Genomic DNA, 14292 nt, shown 5'->3' on the forward strand with positions numbered 1-14292 from the left:
GGAAAGTGGAGAGACAATATCACTAATATGGTTAAGGTGTGTGTGTAAATTGTGTCTGAGGCTAGTTACTATTGTAAATCTGATAGTGGACAAGCTTAAGGATTAACTAGTCTGATTAAATCTAGCTCTTCATCTCCCTAACCAAAATGGGAGTCCTTTTTTTCCCCCTGAAACATTGAGTTTAATGCTGTCCTCGTCCCATGTGAATTTGCAAAGCTCAGCTAAACTGATGAATATATCTTGTGGGGTCAGTATGTCTTCTGAAGGAAATAAGCCAGCTGGTTTTACAACCCTGGACTCTCCCAGTGAGACAAAGCAGGGTGGAGAAAATGCAATATGCCTATGGGGGAACTAATCAGACTTGGGGAAGAAGTGAGATTTTAACACAGAATCTGTTCAAGGCCAAGTTGGATGGGGCTTTGAGCAACCTGGTCTAGTGGAAGGTGTCCCTGCCCATTGCAGGGGGGTTGGAACCAGATGATCTTTAAAGTCCCTTCCAACCCAAACCATTCTATGATTCATTCTATGATTTCCCAACCCCCCCATATACTTAAGGTTTGAGCAAGTCATTTCCCAGAACCATCAGGGAAAAAGAAATCACTTCTGGAGACGTTTTCCTAAAGATCTCCTACGTGGCAATAAAACAGTTTAGCCTGCCCATGAGCAGATATTAAATATCTTTGAATGACAAAACAGTAACCAAACATTTTTATGATAGCATTACTAAATGCCTTCTTATCTTGTAAGGGCAGAATAACCATGGACTGAAAACAAAAAGTTAATTCTGAAACACAAGGCAAACAGCAATAATGAAAAAGCAAAGCTTCACGGTGTAACAAACACTGTATTTACACTTCTCAAAGAATATATTCTGAAGTTTTGGAAATTACAGTTGAACTTTTTTACTTGCAAATTCAAGCATTATGCCCCAAATAAAAGCTATGTTTTAGTGAAGGAGAAACAAGAGGTGTACTAAGATAATGTCCATGTAAGCAAATATTTGGTTAAAAATACTTTATGCACAGACTAACATATCTCTGTATATCCATGTATGGAGGCATAGGAGAGACAGGACACAGAACAAAACACATTGCACAGCTGCTTTCCAGCTCAGGACATCAGCAGTAAGTGCACAATGTTAAGTGAAAGCAAAGGCAAAAATTTCCATTAAACGATACTTGCAGATATTGAAACACAAGTATGGTTAAAAAAAAAAAAAGTCAGGAAAATTTAAAAGAATTCTTTGAAAATCTAAGAGTTTCTTCTTTGAAAGCTGCTGCTGACATATTAGGTCATTTTCAGTTTGGGAAAATTAAATCAGATATAAAGTCTTAGAAAGTCTAAGCTCTGTATGTGGAACTTAGGTTTCCACGTATGTATGGAAACTCCCTGATTTGCACTGGGCAACTAGCTCCTGCTAATGCTCCACCATGATCCAGAAAAGTAGCAGCAGAACTGCTAAGGGCCAAATCCAATACCACTGACACAGTCAAAGCTGCACGTCCAACACATCCCAAAGGCATTCAAGTGTACCTCTAATTCAGGATTGCTTGAAATCAAGAACACAGCCAATTACAGAGAAATAGTGATACTTTTTGTTCACATAAAGATACTAGAGCCCTCACAGCAAGTTGTAGGCCCTTCTCTGCCTGGATGAATTTGAACTTATTGCGTCTCCTAATTCCCTAACCTTCGGCCATGGGTACAAATACTCCCTGGGTCGAAATAACAGCCGTTATGCAGGTAACACAAGAGTCACTGGATGGAAGGAAGAGCAGGTGAAGGGATCTTTCAGCCAGCTTGAGGAAGCACTCCTGAACAACCTTTCTATACACACCACTGCTGAAGGAAAGCGCAGATTTACCAGCTTGCAGGTCCTTCTCTACTGCATTATTGTAATATACACAAGCATTTTAAAGATTGAGCCTTGCTCAACTATTTCAAGGAAACTCTATGTGATTACCTCCAGCACAGTATTCTGTACATTAAGAGGTAAGCGGGCAGCAAGCCTTTACCTGCAGGTGCCTGAACTTCAGGGGTGAGAGCCTGGAGATGTTCCTGTACCTTGTGTCAGCATTAAGCAGCATTGCACTGAATACACAGGGTTTCTGTACAGCCATTTCCATACACAGAATAGAAGCCTGGATGCCTTCTGCCTCTATCATCTATTTGCCTGGATGCATCTCTGCATTTGGTTAACAACCAAGTCCTTTAAAATTAATCCCTAAGTGAAATACCACAGGTGCAGGCAAAACTCAGTGTGGATTACACATTGAAAGATGCAACTAACTGTATCATCAAGCCCTTTATCAATTATAGTCACTTAGAAAGCATCAGCCTTACCATGATAGTAATCAGTTGGTTAACTTTAAGGAAGCAAATGGAAAAGCCTGTAATATATACCTTGATATAGCTTACCTTAGTCTGCTCAGCTCTTAATCTTTTACTTCATTAAAGACTTGGAAGAAGTAAGTGGAATCCCAGGAAAGATAAATTCTTACAAGCATGAAAATTTTTCTTCACAGGAAGTTTGAAAGACTATGATTATTTAGCTTACTGAATATGTTTATTCATTGTATATGATCATAATACGACACTTTATATTTCTTTCCCATTGGAAACAAAGCCAAATGAGCCAAACCTCAAAAAGAAGTGTAAATAAAAACCCTTCTCACAATGTATCTGCAGAATTCACAACTGTAAAGCTGAGACAGAATGTGGATTAATTCATCTATGTAAATTTATTTAAATGGCCTTTTTATTTCCAGGGCTGACAGAAATAGAAATCTGTCTGTATCAGCTAGAATAAAAATTCACAGAAGTTTTGAAAACCTGTTTTAGAAAAAAAAACACAACCAAACAAGAAAACATAAATAGTTCATGGTATAGGAAATTTTTTTTCCCCACATGCTTTCTGCCACTGCCATATTGGAAAGAAATAAAAGGACCATTTTAACCAGCACATTTTCACAGTTTTATTTTAAAATCCTTAGGTAAGTCTCAAGTGATTTTGAACTTATATTTTTGCTTTAAATAAAAATCATCCCAAACTTTTGTTCTGTAATTTTGGGTAAACAGAAGACTTGTAAGCAAACAAACTGTATAATGAAAAAACCTAACAGTTCTGTACAAAACTTCATTTTGGAATTTGTATTTTAGACATGATTTAGGTTTTTTTAGATTAAAAACATTTCATGTGGTAATTTTCATGCAATAGAGTGAACATTTTTCCTATGCTGTCTGACACTTCACATGCAACAAGTAGTTAAGTAGTTCAACCATGAATGCAAATACACTATGAACTTTAAAGGAACTACTTCAACAACATTACTTAGGGTTTAGGGGACATCAGTAAGGTGTGTAAAACAAAGTGATTTGGAAATATTTTAGTTACAACAAGTGTAACACTCTGGAAATATTTCCATTTTTGCTGAGAACACATGGAGCACCTATCAGTTTGGGAAGTGATCCTGATAATGACTCCATCAGCTGCACCAACCTTAATAAGTAATTGCCAGATACACTTTAAGAGATTCTCAATGCTTTTTAAGGTTTTGAAATTTGAACAAGAATATTATTGGTAGAGTGACAAGGTAGAAACTTCCCTAATACTGCCCTGTCTCAATGAAGAGGAATGTTTTATGATACCCATCTCTTGCATCTGTATCTTTCAAAACGTCATTGGATAAATATGCTTTACTGCTTTTTGCATAAAATCTGTTACAGCGAAAAAAACTTCAGGAACTAAGACCTGAATTATTTTAAGCTGGCTCGCCCAGCCACTGAAATAATATAAAGATGTTTGACTTTTGCACAAAATCATATAATTTATTTCAATATTCTTGCAACAGTTTCCAGTCATACGATCAACTTATTTTCCACATCAGTTTTTTTTCTAAGAAGCCTTATATACCTACGGAATTATTGTATATAACTTATCTAATGAATTATCAAGTATTCAGACAGATGCATGTACTGGCTTTCACTGTGCCTGTGACATTACTTTTCCTCATGTTTCATAAAAATGAACATCATTGCTATGAAAAACTGATTTACAAATACAGTTGCTCAAAAGGTAGAATAAAAAAATAGAAGTCAGAAGATGTTGGTCTGTTGTGGTCCTCAGAATTACTGAAAATGGCCTTGTTTTCTCTATAAATATTCAAGTGGCACATGAAATTAAAATCTCAAGAATTTGGGTATACAAATCAGTAGCTCCTGAGTAATGCTGTACAAGCATTTTGGGCAATCAGTTGTAACAGATGTACAGAAACAACTTTCTTGAATACTTAAGAAAAAAAATTATGCTATATTACAGCATATGCCATGGTTATAACATATACTTTATGTCGTATAACAGTAAATTCCATCTAAATGCATTAGGCACATGCTGCCATTTCATATGCAAGTAATTAATGCTTAGAATCTACAAAAGCATTTTCTACTTTCAACTAAACTGTAGCTAACCTAACAGCAGAGCACAGTGCCTCATCGGAATCTGTCTTCACTACTTCTGTGTGCCATGGAAGAATATAACTCTGGCATTACAGCACCATTCTTTTTTTTTTTTTTTCATAGAATCAATCCAAATTTTACAAAAATATAGCCAACCAATAAACAGAAAACTATGCTGCATATTCAGTCTTCTTTACAGACAGCACTTTGCAATTACAGCTAGAGAAGTCAAGCCATTAAGGATTTGGAAGTTACAGCTGTGCCTTCCTCACGTAACTATGTAGTCACACTGTATATTACCATATAAACTTCTCTTTGTGACAGGCAAAAGATGAAAAGTGCTTACTTACTAAACTGGAGAACAGAACTAATTTAATTTTTTTTTCCCCCAGCATGACATCATGCCTTACATTAGCATTCAAATGCAAATCTAAGAACTACATGTTTTACAGTACTCATGAAATCACCACCCTACTTCCTCACAAACATTAATGCAACAATCTCCAATGAGACAATTCAGTAATACTGAATGATTATTACTGCATCACCTAAGTGATTCAGCACTTTGTAGGATTATATTTATCATAACTTCAGAATATTAATTTTCACTGATTTGCATTGTGAGTTCCCAGAAGTAACAGCCTGAAAGCAATATGGGCACAGAAAGACAGATTAACAACCAGTGAAAAAGGAAACCAAGTTAATCAGCATGGGTAAGGATTATGTAAGAGGCAAATCTATTCTTCAAGGGTGGCCTCCACAGTGAAACGATCCTTTCTCTTGTCCACTACACGCTTTTTAACCTCTCCAGCACATTAAGTCAGCACCTTACAAACAATCTGTCCACAGGCAAAGCAGATTTCTTCCCCTAATCATTTTGCCTCTCTGAACAAGGTGGAAAGTTTTCACTGCAGGTATTCTACAACTTCAATTCCTCTGTTCTTATCACAGAATCATTTGGGTTGGAAAAGACCTTCAAGATCATCGAGTCCAACTATCAACCATGCCCACTAAACCATGTTCTGAAGTGCCTTGTCTACACGCTTTTTAAACACCTCCACGGACGGTGACTCAACCACTTCCCTGGGCAGCCTCTTCCAGTGCTTGACAACCCTTTTGGTGAAGAAATTCTTCCTAATATCCAATCTAAACCTCTCCTGCTGCAACTTGAGGCTGTTTCCTCTTGTCCTATCGCTTGTCACTTGGGAGAAGAGACCAGCACCCACCTCACTACAACCTCCTTTCAGGTAGTTGTAGAGAGTGATAAGGTCTCCCCTCAGCCTCCTCTTCTCCAGGCTAAACAGCCCCAGTTCCCTCAGCTGCTCCTCACAAGACTTGTGCTCCAGGCCCCTCACCAGCTTTGTTGCTTTTCTTTGGACATGCTCAAGGACCTCAGTGTCTTTCCTGTAGCAAGGGGCCCAAAACTGAACACAGTGCTCGAGGTGCGGCCTCACCAGTGCCGAGTACAGGGGAACAACCACCTCCCTGCTCCTGCTGGCCACACTATTTCTGATGCAGGCCAGGATGCCGTTGGCCTTCTTGGCCACCTGGGCACACTGCCAGCTCATATTCAACCAACACCCCCAGGTCTTTCTCTGCCGGGCAGCTTTCCAGCCACTCTTCCCCAAGCCTGTAGTGCTGCATGGGGTTGCTGTGACCCAAGGGCAGGACCTGGCACTTGGCCTTGTTGAACCTCATACAACTGGCCTCGGCCCATTGATGCAGCCTGTCCAGATCCCTCTGTAGAGCCTTCCTACTCCTGAGCAGATCAACACTCCCGCTCAACTTGGTGTCATCTGCAAACTTGCTGAGGGTGCACTCGATCCCCTCGTCCAAATCATTGACAAAGATATGAAACAGAACTGGCCCAAACACTGAGCCCCGCGGAACACCACTTGTGACCCACCACCAACTGGATTTAACTCCATTCACCACAACCCTTTGGGCTCGTCCATCCAGTCAGTTTTTCACCCAGCAAAGAGTATACTCGTCTAAGCCATGAGATGTCAGCTTCTCAAGGACTATGCCATGAGAGACAGTGTCAAAGGCCTTGCTGAAGTCCAGGTAGACAACAATCCACAGCCCTTCCCTCATCCACTAGGTGGGTCAGCTGGTCACAGAAGATCAGGTTGGTCAAGCAGGATCTCTCATAAACCCATGCTGCCTGGGCCTGATCGCCCTAAGTGCTTCCTGACCCAAAGTTGTTGCTTCAAAGTGCAGTTGAAACAAGTTAACAGCATTTTCACAGATGAGAAACTGAGGATCCAGTGCCCAGATTCATCATGTCATTTATGTGTATTTGATCAAAGCACCAAAGCTGGAGTCTCCCTGAGCTCTCTCCAGTCAGAGACCTCCAGCAGTCTGACCTTCAGCTCTCTTGGACTAGATTTCTAATTTATGCAGTTTAATCAGGTGCCTAAGGATGAGCACAAATTCATCCGTTAGGAGTACTTAGCCAGAGATACAAAGGAGAGGAGAAGACTAAACCCAGGTCTCAGAAGTATAACCCTACTTACAATATCACATTGCCTCCTGAAATTCCTAGCACCTTAGTTTTTGAATACTTGATCTTGCAACTTTAAAATATTAATATACTTTCAGATGTAAGAGGAACACAAACACAAATAATCAGTCATCAGCAGTCGGAGCATATTTATCCACTGTACAGATCTTTATTGTATGAACAGAATATTGAGAGCAGCCCTGCGGATTAGGACTTGGGGGTGCTGTTGATGAGAAGTTCAACATGACCTGCCAATGTGCGCTTGCAGCCCAGAAAGCCAACCGTATCCTGGGCTGTATTAAAAGAAGTGTGACCAGCAGGTCGAGGGAGGTTGACTCTTCCCCTCTGCTCTCATGAGACCCCACCTGGAGTACTGCATTCAGCTCTGGAGCTGCCAGCGTAAGAAGGACATGGACCTGTTGGAGCAAGTCCAGAGGAGGGCCTGAAGACGATCAGAGGACTGGAGCACCTCTCCTATGAACACAGGCTGAGAGAGTTGGGGTTGTTCAGCCTGGAGAAGAGAAGGCTCCGGGGAGACCTTACAGCAGCAGCCTTCTAGTACCTAAAGGGGGCCTGCAGGAAAGCTGGGGAGGGACTTTTTACAAGGGTGTGTAGTGATAGGACAAGGGGTGACAGCTTTAAACTGAAAGATTAGATGTGAGGAAGCAGTTCTTCACTGTGAGAGCGGTGAGGTGGTGGAACAGGCTGCCCAGAGAGGCTGTGGATGCCCCATCCCTGGCAGTGTTCAAGGCCAGGCTGGATGGGGCTTTAAGCAACCCGGTCTAGTGGAAGGTGTCCCTGCCCATGGCAGGGGGGCTGGAACTAGATGATCTTTAGGGCCCCTTCCAACCCAAACCATTCTATGATTCTATGAATAAGCACCAGCTGATTCTCTCCACTTCAGAAGACATGCTTTGCCAGTGATTTCACTGACCAGAAGGACAATCCAGCTTAATTTTCAAAGCCTGAAATAGGTACAAAATACTGCCCCATCTTCCTCCTCCCACTTCTTTAGGCCTGCCAAAGCTTACCCTTGTCTTAGGTTAACCGTAAGTGCAAAAGTCTTTCTAAATCCGCTTGCTACCACACAGTCATTCTAATTCCCTTGCTGCAGCACCATTTCCAGAACACACCCAAATAAGGCCACTTTTGTGCCCTCCTTTTCACTGTGTAAGATGTATGTAAAATAGAAAAGGAAGTTTCCCTACTGTCTACTCTTGTTCTCTCTAACATAGCCATCTTGTCTACCAGGGGCAAATTCATCTCATTTGAGCAGCCCTAGACAAGAGCATAACCCAGTCAGACTCTACGGGTAATTCTGCCACCATTTTCTAACAAACCTGTGGCTATCACTGGCATTACATCAGTCCCCTATCAAAGGCCCTAATTCAAACCACGGAAGTACTTTAAGACTTGAGAGAATCTATTTTTAATTTTTCCTTTATGAATGGATAATGCATTCCCACTTTCATTTCACTTCACTCTGAAAAAACACTAAACTATCCCTAAATTTTTTAAAAAAATCTGAGTAATTTGAGACAAGGGTAGAAGAGAAGAAATGGGCATCTAACAACTCCAATTAGCAGCAACCTGTATGGCGTATGCTTCTCTAGCATATACTTCACAGTGCAACTGGGGTTGTATTTCCCCCCTGAAAATGATGGCATCCTTCTTAAAAAAAAACAAATACATTTGACAAATAAAGAGAATTATCACAATGGAAAGAGGCAGCAGTGCTTGAACTACGAGCACTGCTGACAGGCCACATTTAATTCAAATCTGTATTAAATCTAAAATCCAATTAATGTAACTGGTTGGGTTGGCCAGTTTGTTGGGGGGGGGGGGGGGGGGGCGGGGAAGAGAGGGGGGAGTTGCCTGCTTTTTCTCGGTAGAGGTTCTTAGATAAACAAGTATTTTCCATACTCTTAAAATGAGATTGTCCTTTCCTCCACTCATCTTCCTACCAGATGGGACAACTCCTCTCCTACAGGCAAACTGGCTAGCAACATCCACTTGTATTTTTAAATTAAAATTTCATTTTCAAATTCTAAATTAGTATTTACAAGGTATCACCCAAGAACTCTTCTTTGAATGTACAGCAAACTATACTCAAAACATCAAAGGTTATTTGTACATGGACACAAGAAGCAAGTAAAAAAACAATTTATATAATAAAGTCTTGGTAGAAGTCAACCCAATTTTCAACAGTTTTAAAATACGATCGTGCAATGGGTTGCAAAGAAGCTATCTGGAATTAATTTGTGCATTCTCTAAAACATCAAGTTTCATGCAATGCATGGCATGGAGCACAAATCCTGAAATAAGTAAACACATGCTAATGTGGGATTGAGGAAATGGTTTCTGAAGCAGATTTTTCACTTGTTAGCAATAAACTCTCATACCCACTGCTGAAGCAAAAAATATTATGGACACGTAAATATTCATCTTAAACTTCTCCTGACATCAGAAAAACAAAATGTATTGAAATGCAGATAGGTTTTTGTATACAAAGACAGTTTGTAAACTTTTGCACAACATTACAAGTCTTTTGTGGAACAAAACCAACAAATCACTTGGGAGGAAAAAGTGGAAACAAGAAAGAATCTTTGCTGAAGCCAAGCATGGAACAGAGAAAGTAGTTAAAACTCAGACTGAATCTCTCTTTCAGAATATTAGGAACCATTTAACTAGAGAGAAGCATCAAACTGAACTACCCCATATTTTCCATTTACCATCCATTCAGGTTCAGAAGCCTGAATTTGTTCACCTTGTCCAGGTTTTAGGCCAGCCTGAGTGTCAGATTTCAGTGTTCTCAAGCTACAGAGAGGTGCAGGATGAAACTTGTTCAAGGCTTGATGAAACGGAACAGTATATTCCCATTTTCTATCTCCTGTTAATTTTCTATAGTTTAGATCACCTTTGAAAAGAAGCAAGTTTGACTTCTGTAGATCAGCATACAAGTCAGGAGCAACTTCAGCCATACTGGAAAAGTCATGCGGCAAAGTCCAAAACATGTGATCACGGTAAACCCAAACTCCCTTTTTCAAATTGCCCTCCCAGTTTATCCCACATCTAGACATCCACATATGATTAGCTGACTGCAGTTGTTTAATAGTCCAGTTAAAATCATGCTTTGTGGTATCTGACACATACCATGGAATACTTTTTCCATGAAAATGGACTTCATCAGCTAGCTTTGACGATAACAGGAAGTCAGCCAACACAAGATCACTTACAAGTTCAAATCCAGCATTATCCAGGATTATGTCAACTCTAACATTACTTTTTTCTGTATTTCTTTTTTTGGCGTTTACAAGTAGTGACCAAAGTTTTTCCATATCATTCACTAAGATGTAAGGTATCATGTTTTCCAGGGATTGTAAAGGACTAGATTTCTGAGAGCTGTCTTCACCAGCTGAAAAAGAAAGGTCACACTTATTGCCCCACAATGATACCTAGAAGGAAGGAAAAACAAAAAACATTTGCTAAGTCTCACTGTAGTTATGTTCTAAACTTCACATACAGTAAAGATTTTGTTTGTTTTTATTTTAGGGACATTTAACTCTACATTTCCTCCAAGCTTTAATAAAATTCAACTTCTTGTACAGAAACCTTACTATAGACAAGATTTTGTGGAAGAAACCAAACAATGCTCTGTATTTATGCAAGCATCAGAAACTTGCATTAGAAGTGACAAATATGGAAGATTTAGATCAACATAAATACACTGATCACAAAGCTTCAAACACACTCTCCATTCTGTAATTCCAGGAAATATCAGTGGGAACACAGAAAAAGGAGTAAGAAAAGCTGGTTTATTTTTTTTATTACATGCAGCCAAGTAGAGAACTTGTATTTTAAGCACACAGTAATGAGGCCTTTTTAAAGATTCATCAAATACCCAGTGTGCACTGTTGCCAGCTAATGGACTTATTTGTAATCCTGTGATATTTTGTACTCTACCCAAAGGCATTATTTTCCAAAAATAATGCAGTTATAAAGCTTCTAAACCACTTCTGGCCCAGACTGACTTCTAACTTTTTTTCCAAAGAAGTCTAAAAATTTTTAGAGTGTCAATAAAATGAACTGGTTTAAAATTTTATAGTTAAATAGTAAAAAGGCCATCTGGCACTTGACTTACAATGCTTTAGAGATACTCGTTTTGACGAAGAATAAGCTGGGTTTTCAAATACACAGAAAAGAGCCTCAGTATAATGGAAACATCACATTTAATACAAGTAACCAAAATTTAAATATTTCCAGAGTAGCAGCAATACAGTATGGCTGTCAGGATTTCACCGTATTTTTACAAACAAAAGAGCTATATTTTAATTTCCATGTGAAGTTCAGATTTTATAACCTCAAGTTTTTGTTTGTTACATAGGAGAGATATTTTAAATTCTTATGTTAAACACTACTAGTTTACCTGCAATAGCTTAAAAAGTTCCTCCTGAAGTTGTTTTTCATCTAGGTCTTTGATGTTTTTAAGAAGTTCCTGAAAATAAGTGCATAAGGCAATAACAGCTTCTTGGGATTCAAAGAAATTTTGAGCCTTTCCTTCCTTAAATACATCAAAGTTATCAATAGGTGGGCTAAAAATAGAAGGAGAACAAATATATAAGCACACTTGCCACATTTTCCATGACAGCACATGAAACACACCTGAAAACACAAGCTCGAAGCTCAGTTTTTTTAGGCCATACTATGGGCCCTAGTTAGATTTTCCACTTCTCATTTGTCATACTATATTTTCACACATCTCAATAACAGCCTGATATCGTATCTCACTGAAAGAGACAGTATACAAGACATCTTTTATTTCTAGCAATATATTCTGAAAGCAATAAACAAGTGTTCAGTCACAACAGCTCTGGGAACTGCACATACAGTGACAGTTTTAAAGTCCAGTGTTCAGACACAGAGAATTAAAACTGTAATGTGCAAGTGAACTAATGACGTGAATTGCTGGTCCAATTTTAAGTGTGTTTGTGTGTGCTGAAGTGTGTTTCCCATACCGAAGTCTCTTACAGTGATATGAAGTTATTCTTACGAAAGTTTTTAACTAGGACTTTAGAAAATCAGCATGACAAAGATGAAAAAACAATTCAGTTCTTGTAATGTGTAACAAATAGACTCATCTGAGACATATTTGCACGTACACCTTTTGACAAATGACTAAGCATCCATCCAAGCGTATGCTTCAGAGCAGCTAAATAATGGAGATCAAGAAATTTAAAGCTTACTAATGAGAAGTATCTGCTCAGTTTTTTAAGTGCAATCCAGCAGATCCATCTCATACTTGAATTTTTTTGCTGCAAGAGTTCAAATTACACAATATACCAGTAGAAACAGAGTCCCATTACTGTGTTTGCATCTCTAATAGTAAGGGCAAATCCAGTACACATGGAGATTTCAATTTTTTTTGGCAGCAGTGGGAACTTGGACTGCTCATTCCTACCCCATTACATTGTACTGGCACCTCTCCACAGTACCAGCACAAGTTTTTCCTGCCAAGTTATTTTTAACCAGGATCAGCTCCCAAAATTCGATGCAACATATGGTCTGCAAACACTGCTGTAACTAAGAAAATGGTGTAGAATGAACAACAGGGGCTCCTTAAGCTGGGTCTACTGCTATAAGAAACAGTTCTCAAACAGTAACTTCAGATTTCAAGCAGCAAAACAAGTTAGAACGCCCAACAGATTAGCAGCTCTCGCATTGTATGTTTGTTTTATGCTAACGTATATCTTAAGAGATAATTCTAGACTAACAAACCTTTTAGAAATGCTAAATAACTTTCATACCTCAATGCACATTAGTCTGCAAGGTCAAGCTATACAGTCAAGCTTAAGAGTTTTTGTGTAGACCAAGTCACAGAAACTGAAGCATAAAAAAACCCAATAAACTTTAAATTCTGCTGAATGGAAGAAAAAGGATTAATTTAAAATGTGAGGTGTGAGATGAGGGAAAAGGAATATGGTAAAAGCTTAAGATTTTCCTTTATCTTACTCCCCAGCTGTCTTCCCTTCTCCTAAAATAAAAATCAGAAAGAAAAATGTTTTGCAGAGTGGTATATCAAGCTAGTAAATACTTACTTCTGTGCTAATGCTGCATGAATTCTTCGATACATATAACACTCTACATATAACCAAGGGGACTGAAACCAACTCGGTCCTCCATTTCCATTTGATAAATTTCGTTGGTAGTCTAGGTATTGGTTCCACAGTGCAGCATCAGGCAGCTCATCTTCTAAAGGGGTCACTGGTTTGTCTGTTTGCAGTTCATTCCGCAGTTTGGAAAGGAAAGATATAGCTCTCTTCTCTGCTTCAACACCCTTCTGAAATAAGCGGAGAACAAAAGTTCCTATTCTGAACATTTATTCCTGTAGAGACACAGATCAGTTTTTCATGAAAGATGCAAGGGGTAAGTTTTAATTGCTAAATACGAGTCCCCGACAAATCAGAGCTTGATTCAACCAAACAAATTTTTGGTGAATGAAACTCATTTTACACCTAACATTCTAAAATGAATGGCACACGGGACTTCTTTTTAGATTGGACTTTTTGCTTATTAGAGGGCAACAGAGTATTTAAACACTGCCATGTTCAGAAGATGCCATAGTCTATTAAACACTGCATCAACACAAAAACCTGAGAAAGTGAAGCCGTTGCAGAACAGATGGATCAGAAAAAAGGTTAGACAGAAAGGTGAGTTACAAAATTAATGAAAAATAGCTATAAGAAAGAGATTATAAAGAAAAAAAACAGCAGATGAAAAGATTAAGACAGACAGGTAATGACTGTAGTAAGAAATGAGTACAACAAGGCAGAGAAGGGCTCTCGGGGGGGGGAGGAATCTCAGGCAGAAAGAGATCTTACTCTTACCTCCCCATGTTCTTCAAAGAATTCATTTTTATGTCGATGCAGAGTATCAATAACTCTTGTGAGGATTTGGGGCAGTCGGTCCTTAATTGTAAAATATGCAAAGGATCTAAAAAGGAGAGAATCAAAATGTTATTACTGAGAGGAAATGATGAAAAACCTTCTATTTTTTTAAATAAATGCAATGTCCTGGTTTTGGCTGGGATAGAGTTAATTTTCTTCATAGTAGCTGGCATGGGGCTCTTTTGGATTTGCGCTGAAAACAGTGTTGATAGCTCAGGGAAGTTTTTGTTACTGCTGAGCAGTGCTTACACAGCATCAAATCCTTTTCTGCTCCTCACGCCACCCCACCCCACCAGCAAGCAGGCGGGGGGGGGGGGGGGGGGGAGGTGGGGGGAGGAGGGGGGGCACAAGAAGTTGGGAGGGGACACAGCTGGGACAGCTGACCCCAAC

The 14292-nt window shown here is 39.3% G+C and overlaps 1 protein-coding gene across 3 annotated transcripts in view; it reads right to left on the minus strand.

The window, feature by feature from the left end:
• The window catches only part of ARMT1 (acidic residue methyltransferase 1), a 67370-nt gene that overhangs the window by 51664 nt on the left and 1414 nt on the right, over positions 1–14292 (minus strand). Inside the window, exons 2-5 of one of the 3 annotated variants that reach the window (XM_049801294.1) lie at positions 13843–13948; positions 13054–13295; positions 11385–11550; positions 9691–10413 (exon numbers count right to left, since the gene is read on the minus strand). In XM_049801294.1, the coding sequence (XP_049657251.1) occupies positions 9691–10413; positions 11385–11550; positions 13054–13295; positions 13843–13948 (1237 nt within the window). Of the gene's footprint in view, positions 1–9027; positions 10414–11384; positions 11551–13053; positions 13341–13842; positions 13950–14292 lie in introns of those variants that run through there. The other 2 variants (XM_049801293.1, XM_049801292.1) reach the window with 2 other exon arrangements.

Source organism: Accipiter gentilis, chromosome 5 (genome assembly GCF_929443795.1).
Source record: "Accipiter gentilis chromosome 5, bAccGen1.1, whole genome shotgun sequence".
Lineage (NCBI taxonomy): Eukaryota > Metazoa > Chordata > Aves > Accipitriformes > Accipitridae > Astur > Astur gentilis.